At 40.0% G+C, this 27,250-nt stretch overlaps 1 protein-coding gene across 1 annotated transcript in view; it reads right to left on the bottom strand.

The window, feature by feature from the left end:
• Positions 1-3,435: 3,435 nt before the first annotated feature.
• LOC134316895 (membrane-associated guanylate kinase, WW and PDZ domain-containing protein 3) overlaps positions 3,436-27,250 on the bottom strand; it is a 222,457-nt gene continuing 198,642 nt past the window's right edge. The window contains exons 10-21 of the mRNA XM_062997426.1: positions 26,602-27,225; positions 19,872-19,903; positions 19,258-19,417; positions 18,142-18,239; positions 17,847-18,039; positions 14,584-14,769; positions 11,793-11,978; positions 10,643-10,733; positions 8,629-8,734; positions 8,089-8,226; positions 7,706-7,844; positions 3,436-4,854 (exon numbers count right to left, since the gene is read on the bottom strand). Of these exons, the coding sequence (XP_062853496.1) occupies positions 3,851-4,854; positions 7,706-7,844; positions 8,089-8,226; positions 8,629-8,734; positions 10,643-10,733; positions 11,793-11,978; positions 14,584-14,769; positions 17,847-18,039; positions 18,142-18,239; positions 19,258-19,417; positions 19,872-19,903; positions 26,602-27,225 (2,957 nt within the window). The 3' untranslated portion in view covers positions 3,436-3,850. The remainder of the gene's footprint in view (positions 4,855-7,705; positions 7,845-8,088; positions 8,227-8,628; positions 8,735-10,642; positions 10,734-11,792; positions 11,979-14,583; positions 14,770-17,846; positions 18,040-18,141; positions 18,240-19,257; positions 19,418-19,871; positions 19,904-26,601; positions 27,226-27,250) is intronic.

Raw genomic sequence — 27,250 nt, 5'->3', positions numbered from 1 at the left:
ACAATGTCCATTGTAAAAAGCGCTATATAAATAAATTTGACTTGACTTGATATATAGCAATCTTTCTAGAGAATGTTGTATTCCCTTTGAATAACCTGTGGTATATTAAGTTTGAGTAGTTTTCATTTAAGGTTCTTTACTAGAGCCTACACAGCAAAAATACAGCCTAAAAAAAACACAGTCTGAACCACTACGTTAAATCATATGTTGAGTGCATAGTTATTTGTAGTGAAAAGAATTTAATTTTGGATTTAGCAGGTAAAATACATAAATAAATATTTCTATACACACTATACATGCATTATTGTCTGTAAGAAACGTTTGCTACGAAAATAAGCTTTTAAAAATGCTTATAGTGAAGTGTTTTGCTCATGGTTGCTCGGTCATTGACATCTTAGATTAAAGTCTGACATTATTTATGTAATAGATCTTATGACTCTGGACTTTTGACTTGTGAATGTGGCGAGACTTCAGGTTTCCATTTAATGTTGTGGTTATGCTACATTTAACCAAAGCTAGTGACTCAGGATTTTCTCTTTAGAGTTCCTTTCAGAGTAGAAAAAAAAACAAGTAAAAATACCCGTTTAAAAATATACTATTTAGCACAAACTCATTGTTTTACGCTCTCAGCTGAGCTTCCACAAGGCTTTTCTATTTCCATGTCAGTTTATATATCATTCAGTAACTGACTCGAGTAAAAATGAGTGCTCATAAATGTTTTATAAATGCCAATTTGTTCGTCAGGATGAAATCAGTGAACTTTAGGATCAAATCTGCCTGCGTGAGTGTTTTATAAATGAGGCCCAACGTTCAGTGATTTCGAATGGCTACTTGCATCTTACTCATATACTCGGACATTTAAGCAAGGCCCGCAGATTTTATAAAGATAAAGAAAAAAGCAAATAAAACATTAAAGCACAAGTTTCTGGTCTTTTGCAAAATTTCAATTTGAAGAACTAGGATTTGGGCATGTTTAAATTAAAGAACAGTCTTTAAAAGTCCTTGGTAAAGCTACTTGCTGCAGAGAAGTCAGCGTTCAGTCTCTACACACCGTTGAAAGACGTCTTTTACTGTTTTTTGCAAACTCATGCAAGAGAGCAGCTGGAGGGATGAAGGTCGGGTTTGCATGCAGAACCGGAGGCAGGAACAGTGTTCAGGAACAACATAATAAATAACCCATCAGAACTCAAAACTCATGTTCATTATTTTGGTGATTGGTAGGAAAGGATGTTCCCCCTCATTGCATGTAAACAAAATGCATCGTAATGGACAGTCCAGTTATTTATAACCACAGTATCAGAGCAGACATTTCAACAGGAATAAATAGTCTTTTCTGTCTCTTTCCACAAAAAAAAACAAATGTAGCTCTTAGTCTGAAGCAGCTTTGGCAGCCAGTGACTGCTTTTTCTCGTCTGATAAAAAGTGGAAGTAAAGAAAGGTGCATTACACACCTTACTGTGCCCTGTGCGAAAGCAGTCTTTGTGAGTCCACTTTGAATCACTCGAGAATCGAAACGTTTTATCCATTCACGTCTTTTCATTGAGGACCACCTACATAGGAATCCTGGAATGTCAGTTCCTGTTGCTGTGACGTCCTTATGAATCGTGAGCATATTAAACCCATTGTTCAGTATACTAGCGTGTGTGTGTGTGTGTGTTTGCCTCAAGAGAAAAAAATCAAGCATTGAAGGTTTGTAAACATGGCAACCACAGAGGGATAAGAAGAACTGCTTCAAGAAGTACTGGGTTATGCCATCTTCAATGATTTGGGCACCTTTCCAGCTCAAAATAATTTCAAGCCAATGACTTGGGCAGTAAGGCTCACCATGACTGATGTACAAGGGCTGATTAGATGATCTAGGCCCTCCAGACCACCCAAGGAGGATGGGGTGACCTCTCAAGGTTTCTTCCTGTATTTTTAAGTTTTTCCTTTCCACTGTCACCCTCGGCTTGCTCAACAGGGGTTTTTGGTCTGTTGGTCCTGAAGTCTGTAAAGTTGCTTTGAGACAATGTCTGTTGTAAAAAGCGCTACACAAATAAAATTGACTTGACTTGATCTTGAAAAATATCTGGGAGTGTTTATGCACCAAACATGAACAACCGGCGGCAAACCCATCGAAACACACAGTCCTTGGATTTTTTTTCCAGCAGAAAATGCATCTGATTCTAGGCTGTATTTAGAGTTGACTCTGATTTAATTCCAAAATTGTTCATATTAGCACTTCACTATTGAATCTTTAACCTATTTGGGCAGTTACGTGTGATTTGCGTTCACAAGTGTAGGGCCCAACAGCAGGGCCCAACAGCAGCAACCTGGCAGTGGTGGGGCTTGAACCAGCATCCTTCTGATTACCAGTCCAGTACCTTAACCACTAGGCTACGGCTTGCCCCCCAATTAGTGACAGCTGCAGGAACTGCCAATTATGCCCGCTAGATGGCGCCCAGCCGACCAGTGACAATGCCGAGTTTTGAACCACGGAGTTCAGAATCTCGGCGCTGGTGTGCTTGCGGAATATCCCGCTGCACCACATTGGGCACCTTAAAATTATTTTAATCATAAATAATAAATGTATTACGCATAGTATGGGGCTTTCTGTAAACCTCATGCATGTAGCATTAATCAACATAATTAGGTGTTTTGCAGCTCGTCATAGTATTTATTCTATGTGCCTATCACTATGCCTATTACTGCCACGTTCACTATAATAAACATTTTTGTGTAATAAATTCAGCCTAAATATATTTATATAAATGTCTTGACAAAATAAATAATATTTATAAATCATGCACGTTTCTGCTTTATGCTTTTTGGTTCTGTTAGCATACAGTATAATAGACTATATTGTAATTATCGAGATGCAACGTTGCCCTCAGTAAACAACTACATCAGATCCTAATTTAAAGGTCAAGTTCTGAAAGCAATATCTGGAGAGCACTACACAGAAAAATCTGGCAACCTCAGAGATAATCTCTTTTATGCCAAGTCATGTAGGAATTTCCAAGTTATCAGGTCGCTGTACAGTTCACACTACACATCTGGATCTCTTGTAATCAGGAGTCTTTCAAGTCGGTGTGGCTTTCACACTACACGACTGATCGGCGATAGAGGGTTTCACACTACACGATCTATCACCAACTGGAATCGCAGGCGAGCTTCTCTGGTCTCCCAAACTACGTCCTGCCATGAAAACAAACGCGAGAAGTGACGAAAGGTTTAATGATACCCCGTCCAAAAATGCACGTCAACAAGTAGCGAGCGATTAAAGTTTGTGCACTGATGTGCAGCGTAAAATCAAGGAGAAAAAATAAATGAATCTGAGTGGATTTGGCTACGTGAACAGCATGGATTGTTCTATAGTGAGTTGGAGGTTAATAAATATTTTTTGCAATGCAACGTTGGTGTTTTGTAGAAAACGATAAAATCAGAAATACTGTATAAAACTTGTGTGTGCCGATGTATTCTGATATTAACTATATTATGCCCGTCCCACCTTTTTACAACTCCTCCCCTGCGTTTCCCCTCACACCGGATATTGCGTTCTCATTGGCTGTTCGACATAGCACTCATTGCCTGTCAGGGAACTCGGATCCAGATATTTGACAAGCTTGTTGTTGAGTAGTTCACACATAGCGAGTTAGAGCCGAGTTTCGATCGTGAGTGAACACCGAGTTGCTCCCGTGCCGGCAAATCTAGCACAGACCAGTCGGTGAGCCAAAATCAGGGCAAAAATCGTGTAGTGTGAACCAGGCATTACTTGCCAACTCTGAATACAGCTCTTTGTGATCGTAATCGGAAGGACAGATCACTAAAGTATCCTAGTATTAGCAATTAAATCCACATTTAGGAATGGTTACTCTTGAAAATCCCGCATCACCTCTTCGTGAGTGAGAATGCGTCCGAAGCTTGGGATCCTCCAGGGTCCAGGGTTGATCTGAAGCATTTTGCTGGCCATAAACTTCCTATATGGATCATCAGTAAGGGTCAGGTCTTCCTGGCTTTTTTTCAGGTCTGTTATATCTGAATTTAGTTTTGACTCGCTCTGTAATTCTTTACTCCTCCTCTGATGAATTTGTGTTGCTTCTTGAGGTTCATGATATCCATTGATCTTGTCTCTGGATCTGCTGGTGTCTCTGTTTTGCTGCCGCCCTTGCGGCTTTTTCTTTCTTCTCGATTTGCTTGTTACCTCCACCTCCCCTTCACCATTTTTATTCTCCAGTTCTTTTGCTTGTTTTGTTGTCTTCCTGTCCCTTCCCTCTCTCTTGTTTTGTCGCATCCCACTTGAATGATCCCTTCCTGCCCATTCACTGCCATCCTTTTTTGAAATATTTACTTTTATTTGATTAGCTGGCACTTCCTGCCCCTCGTGATTCATTTTTCCCGGACTCTTTGTGCGGCTTCGTTGTTGTTTGCTAGATTTTCTGTGCCTGGCAGAACCTTGAGTACTTTGTTGTTGATTCTCTTTGGATCTCCGAGACTTGCTAGATTGATTTTGGGGTTTAGAGAAATCATTTAGTTTTCTTTCAGGGCTTCTAGAGTCAATGTTTTTCTCTCTTGACCGACTTCTCTCGATATTTCTGGCCTCCGGTGTTGACGGAGAGGTCGAGTGTAGATGTTTAGTCCTCCTTTCTTTGCTCCTGCCTTTGCGGCGAGGTGATAGACTCTCCCTGGTTTGTGGAAGGCTTGGAGAGAGGGCAGAGGGGTCTTTTCCATCTCTGTCTTCCTTTTTCTCCACTGAAGATACAGGGGGTAAACTAAATGAAAAGGCTGAGTCATCAAACAGTTGTGGGTCTGATAGTAATGTGTCACTGGGAGGGCTTTGAAGTGAAGAGACTTGAGGATCAACTGCTGCACAGCCTGAAGAGAAGAAACATCAAAAATCATCTTGAAACATTTGTGGTAAACATGTAAAAGATTAAAAACACATAATTATTTACTCCTTTCTAGGCAAAGACACCATATCTCAACAATCTGCCTCAGGCTGACGTAATTGGACAGTAGTAGCTCAGCAGTTAAAGTGCTGGACTAGTAATCATATGGCTGCCGGTTCAAAACCCACCAACGCCAAGTTGTCACTGTTGGGTCCCTGAGCAAAGCCCCTAACCCTCAATTGCTTAAATTGTATTCAGTGATAAGTGTAAGTTAATTTGGATAGTAGTGTCAAATAAATCGACAAGAACAAACCATGTCAGAACTGAACCAGTACACATCATATATACACCGATCAGCCATAACATTAAAACCACCTCCTTGTTTCTACACTCACTGTCCATTTTATCAGCTCCACTTACCATATAAAAGCACTTTGAAGTTCTACAATTACTGACTTTAGTCCATCTGTTTCTCTGCATGCTTTGTTAGCCCCCTTTCATGCTGTTCTTCAATGGCCAGGACCCCCACAGGACCACTACAGAGCAGGTATTATTAAGGTGGTGGATCATTCTCAGCACTGCAGTGACAATGACATGGTGGTTGTGTGTTAGTGTGTGTTGTGCTGGTATGAGTGGATAAGACACAGCAGCGCTGCTGTAGTTTTTAAACACCTCACTGTCCCTGCTGGACTGAGTATAGTCTCTGACTTTACATCTACAAGGTGGACCAACTAGGTAGGAGTGTCTAATAGAGTGAACTGTGAGTGGACACGGTATTTAAAAACTCCAGCAGCGCTGCTGTGTCTGATCCATTCATACCAGCACAAAACACACTAACACACCACCACCATGTCATTGTCACTGCAGTGCTGAGAATGATCCACCACCTAAATAATACCTGCTCTGTGGTGGTCCTGTGGGGGTCCTGACCATTGAAGAACAGGGTGAAAGCAGGCTAAAAAAGTATGTAGAGAAATAGATGGACTACAGGCAGTAATTGTAGAACTACAAAGTGCTTCTATATGGTAAGTGGAGCTGATAAACTGGACAGTGAGTGTAGAAACAAGAAAATGGTTTTAATGTTATGGCTGATCGGTGTATATACACATCACTGAACCAGTATACATTATATAAAACTAATGAAATGCAACAAATACATTGAGGGTGGCATAGTGGTGAAGCACATTGCTAGGACTATATAGAGCAAGCGTTTATGGCCCACCATTCATGGTGGAGCAGCTTGGACTTTTATGCACTGTGGAAATTGTTCCTACAGATTATTGCTTATTTCAGATCAGCAAAACTGACTTTCGGCCACTGTTGCAGATTTTGCAGCCCAGTTTGCACAGCATTTTTTCCCTCTTCCAGCTGCTCTTGTATTTAGGTCAGTCAGGTCCACATACCTGATCTGGCACAGTTTTTATATGACCGTATAATGCTAAAAAGGGTTATATGTTTTTCTTATTCAGAGAAAAATAAAAACACTTGGAGAAATGATTCAAGTAGAAAAAAATCTCATTTCATTCTGATACTGCAAAAACAGATAGGAAGCAAAGAAGAGGATAAGCACAGAATTACCAAAGTGAGAGAGGATGGCCCAGAGAAAAAGATACTGTTAGTGATGATGCTCCCCAGGATAATAGCACACAGCAGTGGAACTTAAAGTGCCTAAAGTCAGGAAGAAAATAGAAAGGAATATAAATGAATAAAAGTAGGACAAAAAGGAAGAAAATATGTATTAGTCTTATACTATTGTTGAGTTGCATCGAAATGTGTCTTTATTAAAATAATGATTCATTTTTCATTTTTATCAACCGCTTTATCCTGGTCGGGGTTGTGGCATTATGCAAAGTGCAATTAGTAGGCAGTACCAAGCACAATCTGCATAATGAAGTGCAGCTCTGGAAAATGTAACGCTACAATAAACATATCTCAATATTATATTATAATATCATATTATTATATGATCTAAATATATCGAGGGGGAGCAAAAGAGATCACTGCATTTTCTCCCTATTTTTCCTCCCGATTTAGCGCATCCAATTTGTCTTCCGCTGCTGACATCCAGATTTGCATCCAAGGAGAGCACGCCGCTGCACACACCTTCTTTACACGTGTACAGCCCTCCTCTTCTCGTCCGTGCTTCCTGTACGGGCGTCTCTTCTGCCAATCAGGGTCCTTACACAGTGTATGAAGACCCACCCACATATAGTCCGGTGCCCAATTTGTATCTGCTGCAGGCACTGCCAATTATGCCCGCCAGATGGCGCCCAGCCGACCGGTGGCAACACCGAGCCTCGAACCCGGGAGTTCAGAAACTCGGTGCTGAATATCTCACTGTGCCACCTGGGCGCCAAAGAGATCGCTTTTTATTATGATGTCAATAATGCATTAATCAAACAAACCCCGCCAAAAAAAAAAAAAAAACGACCCCCTGTAGGTGGTGTGTTTGGGTTGTTTGTGGTCCATTTCATGGGAGTCTGAGTTTTTTTTTTTCCCAGATCAACCACACAGCCGCATAAAATCATAACCGCTGCTTACCTGAGCTTCTCTTTTTCAAATTAAGACCAAATCTATATCTATGTGTTGTTCCATTAGGGATATAATCCACTTTTTGTGAATGTTTTCCTTCATGTTTCCAGAATATATAAATCCATATCCAACGGATAATTTATTCTCTCTGCTTTCACGGTTAAAACCTGAAACTGGTAATTCGTTAACTAAGCTGTCACTTATACCTCTACACTAATAAAGAGTTTTTCATTGCAAGCTCACCTAAATGAGGTGTTTCTGGTGTGGCCAGGCGTTAAGATAGAGAAACAGAAAAAAGGACTCACTGTTGTCGGCCACTGGGCTCTGCCCAGGTCTCAGCAGCAGCAGTACTTTGTTCCCTCCAGACTGAATGAGCTCAATAGCTCTGGTGTGACTGATTCCTTGTGTGGGCTCACCGTTGATCTCCACTATCTGATCTCCAACCTGCATGCAAAACATTACACAGCAGAAATCATTTTCAGAGCACTGCATGAAATGAACAAGCTGTGAGCTATGATGGATACAATAATGAAAATCTCTATATAAAAGGCATTAAAAGCACTGACAGTGTTTCTTTCAGCATTTCTTAGTCTCAGAAGGCGCTCAAGTGGCACAGCGGTCTATCACTCTATCCCACCACTGCTGAGATCCAGCATTGAAACTAAACACGTTCAGGAGCTCCACTGACCTGAATCCTGCCATCCTGAAGTGCAGGTCCATCCTCGGCCAATCGCAGAATGTACAGACCCATGTTATACTCCGTCCCTCCTCTGAGACTGAAGCCGAAACCACGAGGACCACGCTCCAGCTCCACAAGAATACAGCCCTATATAAGCCACACACATTATAGAATGCCTTTTATTTGTGATATATACATATACAGATGTACAGTACAATGAAATTCTTTATTCGTGTATCCCAGCTTGTTTGGAAACCGGGGTCAGAGCGCAGGGTCAGATTTTGTACGATGCCCCTCGAGCAGAGAGGGTTAAGGGCATTGCTCAAGGGTCCAACAGTGGCTGAATGGCAGAGCTAGTATTTGAACTCTTAACCCTGCAGTTGATATTTCAAAGCTCTACCCACAAATACATTCCCACACATATTTACAGGTCTCTCAGTTAAAAATGTGCAAACCACTGTATTGTAATTCTCACTCCTGCAGTGTGTAAATGGCATTCTGTGAGTGTGAAGTGTATTTTTGGAAGAAAGTAAAGAACAGTTGCCTTGCCTGTTTGGAACCCGTAACACACAGCATTCCTTTTTCACTCAAAGGGAGAGTTTTATAATCCGTCCAGGCCAGCTCGTCCCTGAGCTCCTCTCTGTCAAGATTATACCTGTGAGTCAAGAAGAGTCACTCTATCAAGCTGCCTTACAATACACTGAACAGGCAAAAAGGAATATAAAGGTATTGAATCAGCTCTGGCTTTACTTTTAACATTTCAAAGATGACGCTTCATAAGAACAAGGTCAAACAACAGACATTGGAGACAATAAAGCTACAGACAAAGGATGCAAAGGATGAAAAGGACTCTCTACTGATCCACAAAGGAATGTCAAATGGCAGCTGGGGTTGCATTCAAAGTTGAGCTAAAGTGCACAGTGAGTACAATTCGAAACAGGCTCATAGAGGAAGGACTAAAAAATGCCTGTCATCAAAGAGAAGCAAAGCCGGGGGTTTCCAAAAGACCATAAGGATTGGACCGTAGAGGACTGGAGTAAGGTCATCCTTTCTGATGAAAACTATTCTCTCTTCCCTATTTTTTATTTATGCATTTTCTCCCAATTTAGCGTAGTCAATTTGTTTTCCACTGCTGGGGATCCCTGATTTGCAGTCAAGGTGGTTATATTGCTGCTCAGGCCTTCTCTGACCCATGCGCAGCCCTTAGCGGAACCCTTTTTCACCTATGCACTCTGCACAGGCGCCTTTCTATCTGCCAATCAAAATCCTTACACAGCGTTTAAAGACCCCACCCACATAGTCTGGTCATCCCGCCCGAGCAGAACCGTGTCTGCTGCAGGCACTGCCAATTATGCCCGCTAGATGGCGCCCAGCCGACCAGTGGCAACGCAGAGAACGGCGCTGGTGTGCTAGCAGAATATCCCGCTATGCCACCTGGGCGCCGATGCGTACCATTTTCTGCTTGGTCAAACACCTGATCACCGAATGAATAAACAGAGACCTGAACAGGCCTTTAAGCCACTGTTAAATTTAGTAAATAATCAATGACGATCTGGAGGAGCTTTAGCAAGGCTGAACACTTGCTTCTGACAACATTCCCTAACTCTAAATATTGATTTTCTTCCTCCAGCAAGACAATGCTCTATGCCATACAGCCCGATCATTCAAGGTATAGATGAAAGATCATTAGATCAAGACACTGTCATGCACAGCCCAATCTCCAGACATGGAGAATCCATTGAAAAACTCTGGAATGTGTGGTTTGATGATCTGTGACCATCAAGAGGACAATGGATCAGGTCAGGTCAGGACAGGCCATCAAACTAAGCCAAATTCTGCTAGATAAAAAAAAAATAAAATAACAGAAACTAGTTTTCTTTGCATTATTCATGTTATTTTGACCAGCTGGAATAAAAAAAAAAAGAAACCAACAAAAAAAGAATTGTATTCTAAGAAAAGTATTCTATTTTATTTAACTTAAACATTTACAGCAGTGTATTGCATTTTTCCAGAGCTGTACATATACAGTATTTGATTAGTATGCCTATACACTACATTTACATCTACTGTACTTCCAAATTAGTTCTATAAAACAGAACTCTAAAATGCAAATTCTCCAAAATGCTGATTACAAGAATAATTTACTGAGGGATCTTGAGGGATCTTCACAAAGTTTCCTCACTTTTATATATTTTGGTTGGAAACGGTGAGGGTGGGAGGAGTAGTAATTGGTCGTCTGAGAGACAGAGAGAGAGCTTATAGTCCGGATTTAACGCCATCTGATTTCCACCTTTTTGGACCGCTCAAAGAAGTTTTTAAGGGGAAGAAGATTTTCATGTGATGATGATGTGAAAGTAGCGGTGCATCAGTGACTATGAGCTCAACCAAAAACATTTTTGCTGATGCCGTTAAAATAGTATGACGCTGGAAAAAATGCATCGCAAAGGAAGGTGACTGTAGAAAAGTGATGTCATTTGTTTTTAAAATTCTTAATAAACAGAGTTTAAAAGTGCGGAAACTTTTTGAAGAACATTTTGCTTTAAATGGGAATAGTGTGTAGTACCTTTCATCCTGTGTGCTGGATTTCAGAGTCCTGTGCTGAAGTGCTGGACTCTGTTTGGCTGAACTGGCTCCTGATGGTGGGCCTTTGTATTCTAAACAACCAATCAAAACAGATGCATATCAATAAAGCTGAGACATCAAGACTTTCTTTTGTTACACTGAAATCATTACATTGTACTTTATGTATTTATGTATGTATGTGTTTATTTTTTAAACAATTTTAAAATGCATCAATGTATAGTAAACTATTAACATGAGGGAAACATTTAATACATACTGTGATACGTACATTCAATAACTATTGAGGCACACAGTCTAGCTAATTACAGGTTTATGTTTTGTCACCACAGTACACAGAAAATTTTATATTCAGAAAGCTTGTTAAACGTCCTATACATTTTTAATCACCACACTGACTAGTATTGTGCCTTAATTTTTTATTACACCCAAACATGCTTTGTATTCATCCAGCGTTTCCATCAATGAACAAACCAATTTCACTTCTACTACTGTAGCATTCTACATTATTTAATGTTTTGCCAAGTGTGTGCGCGTGTGTGTGTGCATCTGTGCGCACATGGCATTGCAGTGAGGGCCAAAATGTGAAAGCTCTTCCAAAATGTGTCTGTCTTTATTTATTTATTTTTTTTATTAGGATTTTAATGTCATGTTTTACACACTTTGGTTACATTCATGACAGGACAGGTCATTACTCGTTATACAAGATTCATCAGTTCACAAGTTTATTGTCAAACACACTCATGGACAATTTTGCATCTCCAATTCACCTCACTTGCATGTCTTTGGACTGTGGGAGGAAACCGGAGTTCCTGGAGGAAACCCACACAGACACGGGGAGAACATGCTCCACACAGGAAGGACCCGGACCGCTCCACCTGGAAATCGAACCAAGGACCTTCTTGCTGTGAGGCGACATTGCTACCATGGGCTGGTCTTAAATGACATAATGATCATGGGCATAATGTTCTTTGTTTTTTGTGTTCTGTCTAAAATATTGCTACAGCAATTAAAAAAATATAATAACTGATGCTTTTGACATGTTTGATCAGCCTTAGAACATCCACTTGAAATAAAGCAATGCAACAGAAGAAAACCAAATCTAGCTGCCTAAATGCTGAGCTCTTACTTACCATCCTCAGGAACCACAGACAGCGTGACAGTACTGCCGGCATCTTTGATAAGCTGAACGATGTCGTTATGAGAGAGCTCGATTATGGACTGGCCATTAACAGCAGATATTCGGTCGCCCACATTCAACAGGCCACATCTATCTGTCGGACTGCCCTCGATGATACGACCAATCTTATGAGGGATTACTGAAAGCCATAACACACGTACACAGGGCATTAGTGAGCACTTTTTTGGGGATTGAGAAATTCATGTGAGCTGTAGGAGGTGAGATAGCTACCATAGCTCATAATGAAAGAATGCTTATCACTCAGTGCATGTACTGTAGTGTGGGTTGTATTAAGACATGTGAACGTAGTGATATCACATTGATATCTAGACTTGAGAAGACATTTCTGGCCTGCTGATGCAGTTAGTACATAGCAATAGTTCATTTGTTTGTATCTGGATTTAAAAATATAACAGACAAAAAGACTGAATTCACTAGGACAATTGCCTAAATTGAATAATATTTAAGTGGACTTTTTAGCGTATCTAATTACCCAATTACATTATGCTTCCTCTCTACTGATGCTGATCCCTGCACTGATAGAGGAGAGCCGAAACTGACCACATGCCCCTTCCGATACGTGTGCAGTAGCCGACTGCATCTTATCAACTGCATGAGGCAAGTTCATATGCGGATCAGCTTTGTGTATGGAGAGCCACACCTTCAACCCTATTAACCCTCGACTCTGTGCAGGCCCCATCAATCAGCCAAAAGAGGTCATAATTGCATCAGTTATGAGGAATTCCCATCCGGCTCCCACCCTGTATGAACAACAGCCAATCATTGTTCATATAGGTGCCCAGCCTGCCGAATAGCAGAGCTGACGAGTTCAAAATGTCAGCTCTGGTGTGCTAGCGTGTTTTACCACTGCGCCAATTATTCAATCTTCAAATAAAAACTAGTCTTAGACAACAGTATCAAAGTAAAAAAAAATCTGTAGATTCATAAACAACGAGCTAAGAATAACACTTGCACTTTGCCTCAAACACACAGGGACCCCTCACCCACATCTGCCTGCAGCTGATTAATACAGAATGCCTACACTCTCTGAATTCCTTTACTACTATTGCTGGTGCCTTAAACAGATACTCTCTGTAACAGCAATAAAAAGGTTATACCCCCATTCAACCCCCCTCCCTCAGACATGACCAACTGTGTGTTAATCTCCTGACCAGGAAGGTGAAACAGCTGGGGCTTACGTTTCATTAAAAACAGACATAAAAAATCTAAATCTATTTTAACATCTAAAACTAATTTTTGCTTATAATCAGCTATACATAAAGGATTATACATACTGGCCAAAAGTATGTGGACACCCCTTCTAATTATTAAGTTCAGACGTCATGCACACCCACTGCTAACAGGTGCATAGAATCAATTATTTGTTTAATATATAAAGTATTTGCTTATTTTTATCAACCGCATCATCCTGGTCAGGATTGTAGCAGATCTACTTTTAGCGGTAAATATCCCCCATCCCAATAACAAAGGCAAACATGTTTGTGTAGACACCCGGTTGGCCGACAGCATGAGAGTTGAGTCTGGAGCTCGGTGGTGCTGGCTAGTATAACAGACCGATACGCCATCAAAGAACTAAAATAGTTATATAAATTATATTCGTTCATCTTTATAGCAAAGGTTTAGGATTGACCTTTTTCTGTTTTAATAGAACATCTGCACACAAAGTAATGCCCATAAAGACATGGTTTGACAAGTTCAGTGTGGAGGAACTATAGCTGCCTGAAGAGCCCTGACCTCACCCCACAGAACACTTTGGAATAAAATGGAACATCAATTACAAGCCTGTGTCCTTATTCCTCTTTCTGACCTCTTTCTCAAGAGTCTCATGTGTGTTTGCTTGAATGGGCACATATTTGTACAAACACAATCTAGAAGAAATAGAGAGTGAACACTTACAGTATGTTAACAACACAGAGTTTCAGCTGTATATTAATGAACAAGGTTTTGGAATGTAATAATCAACAGGCTTATGATTAGGTGTCCATATACTTTTTGCCATATAGTGTAACTGATTGATCAGGTATATTGTAGTTCATTTACATTTACATATTTTTGGCATTTCGCAGATGCCTTTATCTAAAGCGACTTACAGTACAGTGACAGTATACAGTCTGAGCAATTGAGGCTTAAAGGCCTTGCTCAAGGGCCCAACAGCAGCAACCTGGCAGTGGTGGGGCTTGATCCAGCGACCTTCTGATTACTAGTCCAGTACCTTAACCACTAGGCTACAACGGGCTACGTTCTGCATTCTTACTAAAGATTCAGCATAGTTCCCCTATAAAATACAATATAGTTTATTGGTTTGGTACAAGCCGCAGTACCAAAAAAAAGTTGAGATGTGAAATTGCTGGTCAATTGAGCACTAAAATATTTTTAGTTATAGTTATAGTTAAATAATGGTTTATGACAAAGAACAAATCACAGATTATAAAATGTCCTAACTTTTCCAGAAATAGGGTGATTCTGTTGTGTATTTTTGAATTTACCGGCACATTCTTGTTTTAAAAGAGTCGACGGGCTATTAAAAAAGTAAGCCCAGAAAGTACTACACATAAACTTGACAACCTTAAAGATGTAAACTGTAATCTGAAAAGGCTGCTCATGAAAGAACATAAAGCTCTGTACAGCAAATCTGTATACAAATATCTTTTCCCATATTTCCCATAATTATGGTTTTAAAGACCGTATCAGATACAGTCGTGGGTTTTATATTGTTTACTTGCCTCCAGGTGGGGGTTTGCTTTTCGAAGTGAGGATGACAAAGCCGAAGCCTTCATTATCTCTTCGGTGAAGTGTAATATCAAACATTTCATGGTCCAGAGCACTTTTGACTTGAATGCGTGGGCTTCTGGGAGAACCATTCATAAGCTCCGGAGCCACGTTCTGTGCCCCATTATCATCAGCTGCATCTGTACAGGACAGACACTTAATGAGCATTTAGTCAAAAAATAAATATAACATACACATAAACTCAATCTCAAGCAAGTCTTGTTCACTGTGGTAATACTTGTTTGCAGTTGTTGGTGTTCAGGTTGAAATAATGATTTAAAATTGACACCAGGTGAAAACCTCAGTGTTGCCAACAAGCTAAATTCATTCTTGTCAGCCAGACCAAATGGATCCTGACAATATTTGGAATTCCCAGATTAGCCTATCCACTAAGTATTCAAAAACTTGGTGGTACCATAGCTGATGTCTTACTGATTCTACATTTTTAAATCACTGCAAGTACAAAAGCCTAGTGTAAAAGATAAGGAACTACAAAAAAACATATACATTCATACAATAATAGATGGTTCACTGGTTAAAACATGAATGAGAAAGTAAAAAGACTCAAACTCTCATAACAATTAATTCCTGAATGACAGTTGCAAATATTCAACCCCCCAAAGAATATAAATATTTATAAGATTTTGTTTTTAAATGAATTCTTTAGCAATCAGGGTCACAAAGAAAATGGGACACAGTTCTATAAAGTGTCTATATTGTTTGACCATATGGATCAGCAGTTTGTCTGCCACAAGAAAAGTAAGACTATGACTATCCCTGTGGTCAAAAATAACTTGACTGTGCGACTGGCATCATGGATTTACAGAAACACCAAGCCAATTGGAAGAGGAATGTTTCGCCTTCTGAGGTAAAACCTTGGTGACTTTCCAGTAAGGCAATAATCCAAAGCACCGGTCCAAGTCAATTAATGCTTGGTTAAGGAATCCATCCTGGAATATCCTGGAGTGGCCTTCTCAGTCTCCAGATTTAAATCTTATATAAAATCTTTGGTGGGATTTAAAAAAGAGATGTCAGACGTTCATAAGCAAGTTATTAGAGGTTATCATGACAAAAAGAAGTTCCACCAAGTACTGAGGGTGGGGGTTAAATAATTTGTCAAGAAAACTAGATGTTTTTTTCAGTTAAAGATAACTTGGTCAACTAATGTCACAATTACTTATATATGAATAAATATTGTTCCTCTAAGACTTTTTTTTATTGTATATCTTAATTAAATCTATACACATCACTATAATTTCAATTGCAATTCTACATAGTACACTGCCAAGGTTGTGGAAGACATTTTGCTGTATCTGATGCAGTGCACTTTTGTGGACAGTAATGAGCAATTTGGAATTTGGCCTTCTTTAAAAGTTGGTATTGTAACAATAGCAAAAATCAAATTTTTCCATACATAACACTACTGATACAGTTCATCAGCTCCTAAGTGATGCTCCTATGGTATTTCAATGTCAGTTTAAAATGTTATAGTAGAATGACAAGACATGAGAAAGAACAGTCCCTTAGTTAATCAAGCATTATAATTTATTATAGGGATCAAAGCACATGCTGGAATGTTCAAAACCAGGTAAATATGAGTTTCAGAGGACATGGAAACATAGAATGGAAACTTGAGAAAACCTTGTCTGGCCAATACAAACCTACAAGAAGAGTAACATTACACATTTGGGACAGCAAAAGCCCACTGGGAAAACAGAGGTTTAAAATACACAGACTAATGAGGTGTAACTAGGCACAGAACTGGGAAACGGTGAGAATACAGAGACTGTAATAAAAACAGAACCAAAACAGAAATGTGAACGAACAAGAAAATTCTTGGCTTAGTGTCTTTTGATTTAGTCTCGGTCAAGTTTTGATTGAGCATTTGTAACATTGTAACAGACAAAAATTTCCATATATTTTTTCCATATATTTTTTCATATATATTTTTCCATATATATTTTTTCCATATATTTTTCCATACACTGTATACTCCTTATAACATGCATTTTCTCATCTGATAATTGAAACCCTTGTTGATAGAATCCAACAGCTGCCCTTACACTTCTGTTATAACTGAGTATTGAGAATAGTATTGTCTTCTGCTCTTGTTTATTTAAAACAAATCAACACTCCTGGCCATGTTTGATACATAAAACTAATGTCAAAAATGTCCTTAAACTTGCAAAGCAATTTAAATAAACTTAGATCAGTAAAATTGTAAAGAATTCACCTGTTTTTATGACTGAATGATTTGGACTCAAATAATCATTTGCCACATAATGCCTAGTTCACACTACATGATTTTTGCCCTGATTTTCTCTCTCCGACTGGTCGCCGCTAGATGTGGCAGCTCGAAATCAACTCGGCGTTCGCTCGGGGATCGAAACTCAGCTTTCGACCGCTACGTGTGAACTGTTTAACAACTCGATCTGAGCGACTTGAGTGCTATGATGAACTACAGCCAATGAGAATGCAAGATACAGGGTGGGGGAAACCCGGGGGAGGAGTGTTAAAACGTGGGACAGGGGCATAATATAGTTTATATCAGAATACATCAGCACACACACAAGCTTTACAGTATTTGTAACCTATCGTCCATGCCAAACCATAATACCCACGCTGCATTGCAAAAAATATTTATTAATATATTTATTAATCCCTGCAGGTCGCGTAGCCAAATCCACTAGGATTCATTTATTTTTCCTACTTGCTTTTACGCTGCACATCAGCACACAAACAGCTTTGATCCCATCGCTTATTGTTGACCTGCAGTGAAGGGTTTCATTTAATACGTTTATTAAGAGTTTTTTATTTTGTAATTATCATCTGCAATGCCTTTTAACTTTGACTCTTTTATATGAGCACAAAAAGTCACCAGTTGTAGTCAATCATTATCACTAACAATAAATTACAACACAAGTTAACTGACAATGGAATTTTCACACCACCAAATATTTACCCAAGTTGCTAAATGTAACTTTTGGATGCTTGTTGTCAATAAACCTACAATTTATATATAAACAAGCTCAAATTCTTATTTTAGTAGTATTATTGTAGAATTTGTAGAATTCACTGAAACCCGAAAAATCTTGTGACATACAGTACATGTCCCTTACACGTGTGTATAAACTGTTGACTGTTTATTGGGCTAATTTTATTTTACAGTTGTTTACAGTGGTATAAACCAAAATACATATAAAGTAAAAAATCTCACCCCTGAAGATGACCTTTCGGCGTACAGACAGCAGCACCTGTCCATTGCGAGCGGCATTGGTCATCAGATCCAGCACTTGTTTGTGAGATTTTCCATTCACGATGATCCCGTCAATAGCCATCAGCTCATCGCCTGCCCACAAACGGCCATGTTTCTCTGCTGCTCCTTGTGGTATAATGGCTCCTATGTAAACCTGAAGGAAAACGGGGGCTAGTAAATATACGTAATTAAGAATATCAAGTAGAACAGATTAAATTATTAGAGAAAGGTAAAGAAGTCAATGAGTGGGACTCACTGGCTGTTCTGGTCCTTCTCCACCAAGTACACGAAAGCCAAACCCTGTGTCTTGATCCCTCTTTATAAAAACATCCAGATCTTTATACTGAGATACGGCTATAAGAGAAACAAATGAACAGATACAGATCTGGTGATTAATCGACAATGATGTGAAAAAAGTCAATTAGCACCATCACCAAGCTATGATTGATAAAAGCTTTGATCTGGACAGTGAAGCCTGAACATTAAAACCTCCTCCTTGTTTCCACACTTATTGTAGCTCTACAATTATTGACTGTAGTCCATCTATATCTCTACATACTTTATTAGCGTGTTTTCACACTGTTCTTCAATGGTCAGGTATTATTCAGATGGTGGATCATTCTCAGCACTGCAGTGACAATGACATGGTGGTGGTGTGTTAGTGTGTGTTGTGCTGGTATGAGTGGATCAGACACAGCAGCGCTGCTGGAGGTTTTAAATACCGTGTCCACTCACTGTCCACTCTATTAGACACTCCTACCTAGTTGGTCCACCTTGTAGATGTAAAGTCAGAGACGATCGTTCATCTATTGCTGCTGTTTGAGTTGGTCATCTTCTAGACCTTCATCAGTGGTCACAGGACGCTGCCCATGGGGCGCTGTTGGCTGGATATACTTTTTGTTGGTGGATTATTCTCAGTCCAGCAGTGACAGTGAGGTGTTTAAAAAAACTCCAGCAGCTCTGCTCATACCAGCAGAACACACACTAGCACACTAGCACACCACCACCATGTCAGTGTCACTGCAGGGCTGAGAATGATCCACCTACTCTGTAGTGGTCCTGGGAGAGTCCTGACCATTGAAGAACAGCATGAAAGGGGGCTAACAAAGCATGCAGAGAAACAGATGGACTACAGTCAGTAATAGTAAACCACAAAGTGCTTCTACATGGCAAGTGGAGCTGATAAAATGGACAGTGAGTGTAGAAACAAGGAGGTGGTTTTAATGTTTAATGTGAAAATAAATGTAAACTATTATATCCAGTATAAGAAAACTGTCTAGTAAACTGAGGTTGTGTGAAGATGTTTTTTTTTTTTTCTTAATCTATAACTCCTTCCCAAAAACTGTGTACCCGCTTCTCTACCCAGACTCACGAGTGTTGTCTAGAGCGGCTTTAGACTTGGCAGGGCGACGCATGGAGTCTTGTCTGGGAGAGCTACAGGGCAACGTGCTTGAGTAATAGGCGAGTGCCTGAGGAGCTCCAACATCATGGCAACGGTCCAAGGTCTCCAAGCTGGCACTTATTTCCTGTCTCTGTAGGAAACAACAAAGCAGAGAGCATACAATTAGGGCAGGTTATAAAAAGTGCTTTGTGATTTTAAAGCAGAGGCTCTTAAACATTTCTGCCTAAAGATTTAATTTAAGGGTTTAAAGGGTTTTTAGTCCTGAACTGAAGTGGATTAATGTAAAAAAAAACACTTATTCAAAAAATGTTAGCTAAGTATTTCTCTTATATAAGAAATTGTTAAAGTTAGCAAACTAGCTCATTAGTATTTGCATAATACATGTGATATACAGTAATAGTAATACATCCAAGGCAAACTATTACATTTACCAGTCATATTAAACATACCTATCACACATTTAACTATACTCATATAGAAATGACTGCAGATACTGCATTACATTTGGCCAATCAGGTGAGGTCTTCAGGTTTTTTTTTTGTCTTTTTTAACTTTAAAAGGTTAAAACATTTTAATATACTCACAGGTCTCAGACTCTTTATTGGAGACGTCTGACCTAAGGTTAAAAGACAAAACAAGACAGAAATAAGAAATACAAATGTAAAAACACAAAGATTATATACTTTGATTATGACAATTGAAATGTATTTAAATTCAATGTATTTAAAGTAAGAAAAAGGCAAACAAAACTTAAACAAACCCCTATAAAACACTGAACACAAATGGTGAGTGTGAGTAGGGGTTAATTTCTATTAGGGCTCAACCAACACATAATTGTCATACTGGGATCTAAAAAGAAAAAAAAAAGAAAAAAAAAAGAAAAGAAAACATAGTAATGTTTGAGGTGTGTGTGATGGCCCTGCAGACAAAATTTAGATGTGGTAAAACTCAGGTCAGGTCTACTTTTACATTGTCATAGAATAAACTTGCAAATTAAAAAAAGTCAGGTCTACTTCTACATTGTCATAGAATAAACTTGCAAATTGCAAAACTTGATATATTAACAGTAACATTAGGTCCCCATTCGAATTTTGCTATCATGCCTGTAACCGTTACTAAAAAAAGACATTAATACTATGTATTTTTGCCATTTTTAGCATACATAAAAAGCATCAGCTAGAATTTAGTAAACAGTAAAAGATGCAATCAGAATTTAACAGTAGTGGAAATAATACAATGGGGGGGGGCACCTAAACATTTAACAGACTAACACAAACACAAAAGAAAACAGAAAATGAACCTGGACTTGGCAACAACCTGCTACATCCTTATATATATATATATACAGTGTATCACAAAAGTGAGTACACCCCTCACATTTCTGCAGATATTTAAGTATATCTTTTCATGGGACAACACTGACAAAATGACACTTTGACACAATGAAAAGTAGTCTGTGTGCAGCTTATATAACAGTGTAAATTTATTCTTGCCTCAAAATAACTCAATATACAGCCATTAATGTCTAAACCACTGGCAACAAAAGTGAGTACACCCCTTAGTGAAAGTTCCTGAAGTGTCAATATTTTGTGTGGCCACCATTATTTCCCAGAACTGCCTTAACTCTCCTGGGCATGGAGTTTACCAGAGCTTCACAGGTTGCCACTGGAATGCTTTTCCACTCCTCCATGACGACATCACGGAGCTGGCGGATATTCGAGACTTTGCGCTCCTCCACCTTCCGCTTGAGGATGCCCCAAAGATGTTCTATTGGGTTTAGGTCTGGAGACATGCTTGGCCAGTCCATCACCTTTACCCTCAGCCTCTTCAATAAAGCAGTGGTCGTCTTAGAGGTGTGTTTGGGGTCATTATCATGCTGGAACACTGCCCTGCGACCCAGTTTCCGGAGGGAGGGGATCATGCTCTGCTTCAGTATTTCACAGTACATATTGGAGTTCATGTGTCCCTCAATGAAATGTAACTCCCCAACACCTGCTGCACTCATGCAGCCCCAGACCATGGCATTCCCACCACCATGCTTGACTGTAGGCATGACACACTTATCTTTGTACTCCTCACCTGATTGCCGCCACACATGCTTGAGACCATCTGAACCAAATAAATTAATCTTGGTCTCATCAGACCATAGGACATGGTTCCAGTAATCCATGTCCTTTGTTGACATGTCTTCAGCAAACTGTTTGCGGGCTTTTTTGTGTAGAGACTTCAGAAGAGGCTTCCTTCTGGGGTGACAGCCATGCAGACCAATTTGATGTAGTGTGCGGCGTATGGTCTGAGCACTGACAGGCTGACCCCCCACCTTTTCAATCTCTGCAGCAACGCTGACAGCACTCCTGCGCCTATCTTTCAAAGACAGCAGTTGGATGTGACGCTGAGCACGTGCACTCAGCTTCTTTGGACGACCAACGCGAGGTCTGTTCTGAGTGGACCCTGCTCTTTTAAAACGCTGGATGATCTTGGCCACTGTGCTGCAGCTCAGTTTCAGGGTGTTGGCAATCTTCTTGTAGCCTTGGCCATCTTCATGTAGTGCAACAATTCGTCTTTTAAGATCCTCAGAGAGTTCTTTGCCATGAGGTGCCATGTTGGAACTTTCAGTGACCAGTATGAGAGAGTGTGAGAGCTGTACTACTAAATTGAACACACCTGCTCCCTATGCACACCTGAGACCTAGTAACACTAACAAATCACATGACATTTTGGAGGGAAAATGACAAGCAGTGCTCAATTTGGACATTTAGGGGTGTAGTCTCTTAGGGGTGTACTCACTTTTGTTGCCGGTGGTTTAGACATTAATGGCTGTATATTGAGTTATTTTGAGGGAAGAATAAATTTACACTGTTATATAAGCTGCACACAGACTACTTTTCATTGTGTCAAAGTGTCATTTTGTCAGTGTTGTCCCATGAAAAGATATACTTAAATATCTGCAGAAATGTGAGGGGTGTACTCACTTTTGTGATACACTGTATATATATATATATATATATATATATATATATACAGTATATACACACACAATGCAAATAGTATCATGCAAATAGTAAAGCCACAGTGTACATAAACACTACAATGTAAAAGCTGATTAATAGTCCAACCCCTGTAAAAAAATTTTTTATTAAAACAGGGGTGTCTTAAATAACACAAGAGTTGTTTTAATGCTTTATCAAATTTAGATTGAACAGAAGTAAATTCAGTGTAGAGTAGTAGTAGATTTGCTATGACGATTGATGCAACATCAAATCCAATCAAACAACTACAATTAACGAATGGCTTACGAGGACAATTAACCATATTCCTAATGCTGTTTCAGAGAAAAATAAATAACATTTATACGTATAATAGACTGGATGACTTCACTTAGCTTGTAGTTACTAAAATATTTAGACTGGAAGACTGGAAGACTTAGCTTGAAGTTACCAAAACTAACATATTAATAAAAATAAAAAGTTAGAAAGTTAATGGAACAGACCAAAATGGTTGTGAAATGTAGATAAATGTAGTACAAATAGGTTAAAAGGCATGAAAACACTCCTGTTGTAAATAATAGACTCCAGGGTTGAAGAAGAAGATTTTTAAATAATCTAAGCAAAACAGCCATGCGAGAGCCACTATCAATATCGGATAAGAATGAGATGAAAGAGAAAGATCATAACAAGGACATTTTCCAAAAAAGACGGGCCAATAACTACAATGCAAATGAAAGACAAATGAAAGGCCAGCCTTAAAAGATCTAAGAACAGAGTTGAAACGCATTTATTCCAAGGCTTATTAAAGATAGATAGATGATACACTGATCAGCCATTACATTAAAACCACCTCCTTGTTTCTCCACTCACTATATAGTAGCACTTTGTATTTCTACAATTACTGACTGTAGTCCATCTGTTTCTCTACATACTGTTTTAGCCTGCTTTCACCCTGTTCTTTAATGGTCAGGACCCCCACAGGACCACCACAGAGCAGGTATTGTTCAGGTGGTGGATCATTCTCAGCACTGCAGTGACAATGACATGGTGGTGGTGTGTTTTTAAATACCGTGTCCACTCACTGTCCACTCTATTAGACACTCCTACCTACTTGGTCCACCTTGTAGATGTAAAGTCGGAGACGATCACTCATACATTGCTGCTGGTTGAGTTGGTCATCTTCTAGATTTTCATCAGTGGTAACAGGACGCTGCCAACAGGACGCTGTTGGCTGGATATTTTTGGTTGGTGTACTATTCTCAGTCCAGCAGTGACAGTGAGGTGTTTAAAAACTCCATCAGAACTGCTGTGTCTTATCCACTCATGCCAGCACAGCACAACACAAACTGACACACCACCACCATGTCAGTGTCACTGCAGTGCTGAGAATGATCCACCACCTAAATAATACCTACTCTGTAGTGGTCCTGGGAGAGTCCTGACCATTGAAGAACAGCATGAAAGGGGGCTAACAAAGCATGCAGAGAAACAGATGGACTACAGTCAGTGGAACTACAAAGTGCTTCTATAGCAAGTGTAGAAACAAGGAGGTGGTTTAAATGTTATGGCTGATCAGTGTATGTTTATGAAAAAGGAGAGAAAATAAGGATGGTAGTGATGAAGAATTTCACTAACATCTAGCAACCCTACACCTACAGGGTACCCAGGATGACCTCCTCTGACTGCCATTCGAGTAAAGATGGAGCACACATGAATGACCTAACTCGCTATTTTGCTCACTTGTTTTTTTATTTCTTTATTAATAAACACTGTAATTTGTTCACTCGGATAAATAAGTACTAGTTAAGGGGCTGGTTTGGCATCTATGGTGAGGTTTTCAGAACACTGGTTTCTTTGGTATGGTTAGAAACAAAACTGTGACCTTATGCTTAAGATCAAAATTGGCCTGGAAGGACAAGTGCAGAAATCACTGCAATTCTAGGAATTCATTCATTCATTTTCACAGCTTTATCCTACTCAGGGTCATGGTGAGACTGGCTTTCCCAGAAACACAGGGCGCAATTTAATAAAGCACTCCTGACAGCACGCCAATCCATCGTGGAGCCTTGACCACCTACCGCTGAGGATTAGAACCCAGGATCTCAGCAGGAGTGCCAGATTCCAAACAACAACGACAGAAACCCATGAACTGCAGCTGTAGTTCATGTATTTTTGCCCTTTCCATCCCCTCTTCTTACTTTTTCTATTTATTTCACTCATTGTTTTAACCGTTAGCAATCTTCAATTCTCTCTTGTTTTTAACCTTTAGCAATTTCATCTGTGCTGTTCAGCCCATGGTTAGTGGTGCAGTGCTGCATCCTGTAGTGTCTCATCTGGGCTGTGTGTCGTCCATGACGCTGTCCCTGTCTGATTTTAGCAAAGGTCAGCAGCATTCCCCTCTATCCTGTCACTATGCAAAGTAGCAACCACTCAGACATCTCCATGGTGATGTTACACATTACAGCACTTAGTACTTCATCCATGTGGAGTTTTAGGGAATGGAAACTGTGGAAAAAAGTCTAGTACAACTATCTGCCGTGTGACCTGGTTTAACCTGTACGGCTAAAAATCAACTCTGACATAACTTAGACAGTCATCCAAAATTGTACACACATCTGTCACATATTTAAATACTATAAGAATTGTAAGGGCTTGTTACTTACTGTTACTTTAGTTTGTAGCACTTGTTTTGGATTATTTTTACTATTTTGGTAGAGGTCAGACATTTATACACAATACAAGGGATTCTAGAAACTTTAATCAATCACAGTGCGTGTGTGTGTGTGTGTGTGTGTGTGTGTGCATCTTACATTGACTTTTATTTGATTGCAGACAGGATGAACCTGAGATATTTCATGTTTTATCTGCTCAACTTCATTTCATTTATTATTATCATTTATTTCATTGCATTTTAGGTCTGCAACCCATTCCAGTTGGGACGGTAAAGAATTTACCACTTTGTAATGTTGTTATTCCTTTTCACCACACTTAAAACACGTTTTGACACCGAGGATACCAAGTGATTTAGTGTTTCAGCTTTTATTTTGTCTAAAATTTGTCAAAATTCTCTATTGGGGACAGGTCAGGACTGCAAGCAGGCCAGTCCGGTACCCGTACCCTCTTGTTCCGCAGCCATGCCTTTGTAATGTGTGCAGCATGTGGTTTTGCATTGTCTTGTTAAAAAATGCATGGACGTCCCTGGAAAAGACGACGTCTTGAAGGCAGCACATGTTGCTCTAAGATCTCAATGTACTTTTCTGCATTAATGCTGCCATCACAGAAGTGTAAATGACCTTTACCAAGGGCAGTGACACAGCCCCATACCATGACAGACACTGGCTTTTGGACTTGTTGCTGATAACAGTCTGGATGGTCCTTTCCGTCTTTGGTCCAGAGCACACAGCTTCCATTTTTTTCCAAAAAAGACCTGAAATGCTAATTCAACTGACCACAATACATGTTTCCACTGTGTGATGGTCCATCCTAGATGTGTCTGTCCCCGAGAAGTCAACGCCACTTCTGGACATGGTTAACATAAGGCTTCGTTTTTGCACAGTAAAGTTTTAAGTGGCATTTGTGCATGTAACTCTGTATTGTAGTGCTTAACAAAGGTTTTGCCAAAGTAATCCCTCACCCATGTGGTTATATCAGCTATTGTTGAGTGGTGGTTCTTGATGCAGTGCCGACTGAGGGATTGAAGATTACAGGCATTCAGCTTAAGCTTGCACTGTTGGCCTTTACGCACTGAAATTCCTCCCGATTCCTTGAATCATTTAATGATATTATGCACTGTAGAGGGAGAAATATGCAAATCCCCCCAATCTTTCTTTGAGGTACATTGTTTTTAAACATTCCAATCAGTTTCTCACACATTTGTGGACAAACTGGAGATCCTCTGATCATCTTTGCTCATCAAAGACTCAGCCTTTCCTGGATGCTGCTTTTGTACCAAACCATGATTACAATCACCTGTTCACATCACCTGTTTGGAATCACATCATTATTTAGTTTCATTACTAGCCCTAAATTGCCCCTGTCCCAACTTTTTTTTGGAATGTGTTGCAGGCCTGAAATGCAGGAATGGAGGTATATTAATAAATGAAATGAAGTTGAGCAGATAAAACATGAAATATTTTGGGTTCAAACTGTCTGCAATCAAATAACAGTCAAAGTAAATGTAAGGAACACTGCATTTTTATTTTATTTGCATGTTCTATACTGTCCCAACTTTTTCTGATCTGTGGTTGTATAATATACATGTGAATGCACCCTCAAGTTTCAATTATGATTGGGTACCATATTTTCATATCCTGTACCCTTTCCTTACCTCCTCTAAGCACCAGCAGGTTGACCTCACTCCCCACAGGCAACTCCTTCAGTATGTCCACCACCTGTGCGTGGCTCAGCGTCTGCACGTTCTGCCTGTTGATCTCTTTGATGACATCACCCTTGTTTAAGCCACAGCACCACTGTGCATCCAGGATCATCTTCACCTTCTGGCCCAGGGGGCAGTCAGCGATGGCAAAACCGAACCCTCCGGGTCCTTTCACCAGGGGCACAGTGACTAGCTCTGGCTGTAGCATACCACCCTCAGGCTTCTCATTGGCACCAGTGGGTACACTGGGCAGGGCTGCCACCACTGGCCGTCCATTTGCATCGGTGGTTAGATAGTGAAGCTCCTGGGAGGAACCATGCAAAGCGTCACCCTTCACCAGCAGTGGCTGCCCATTGATCAGAGGTACAGCTGTAACCACCTCGCCTGCTGTGGGGGGCGGAGGAGGAGGAGGGGGAAGGTCCTCGGTGTCTTCCTGCACATCTGGAGGCAACGAGTATCCACGGCACAGCACCATGTCTACATACTGGTTAATGGGGATGCACTGGAACATCTGCACCACATCAGAGTGGGTTTTACCCAGCACCAGGGTGCCATTAATTTCCACAATGACGTCACCTGAGACCAAAAGGAAATGTGCTTA

This window comes from Trichomycterus rosablanca, chromosome 6, assembly GCF_030014385.1.
Source record: "Trichomycterus rosablanca isolate fTriRos1 chromosome 6, fTriRos1.hap1, whole genome shotgun sequence".
In the NCBI taxonomy this organism is placed as follows: Eukaryota; Metazoa; Chordata; class Actinopteri; order Siluriformes; family Trichomycteridae; genus Trichomycterus; species Trichomycterus rosablanca.
Note: the sequence above shows the minus strand (reverse complement) of the source record. Positions and strands in the feature narration are given on the sequence as shown.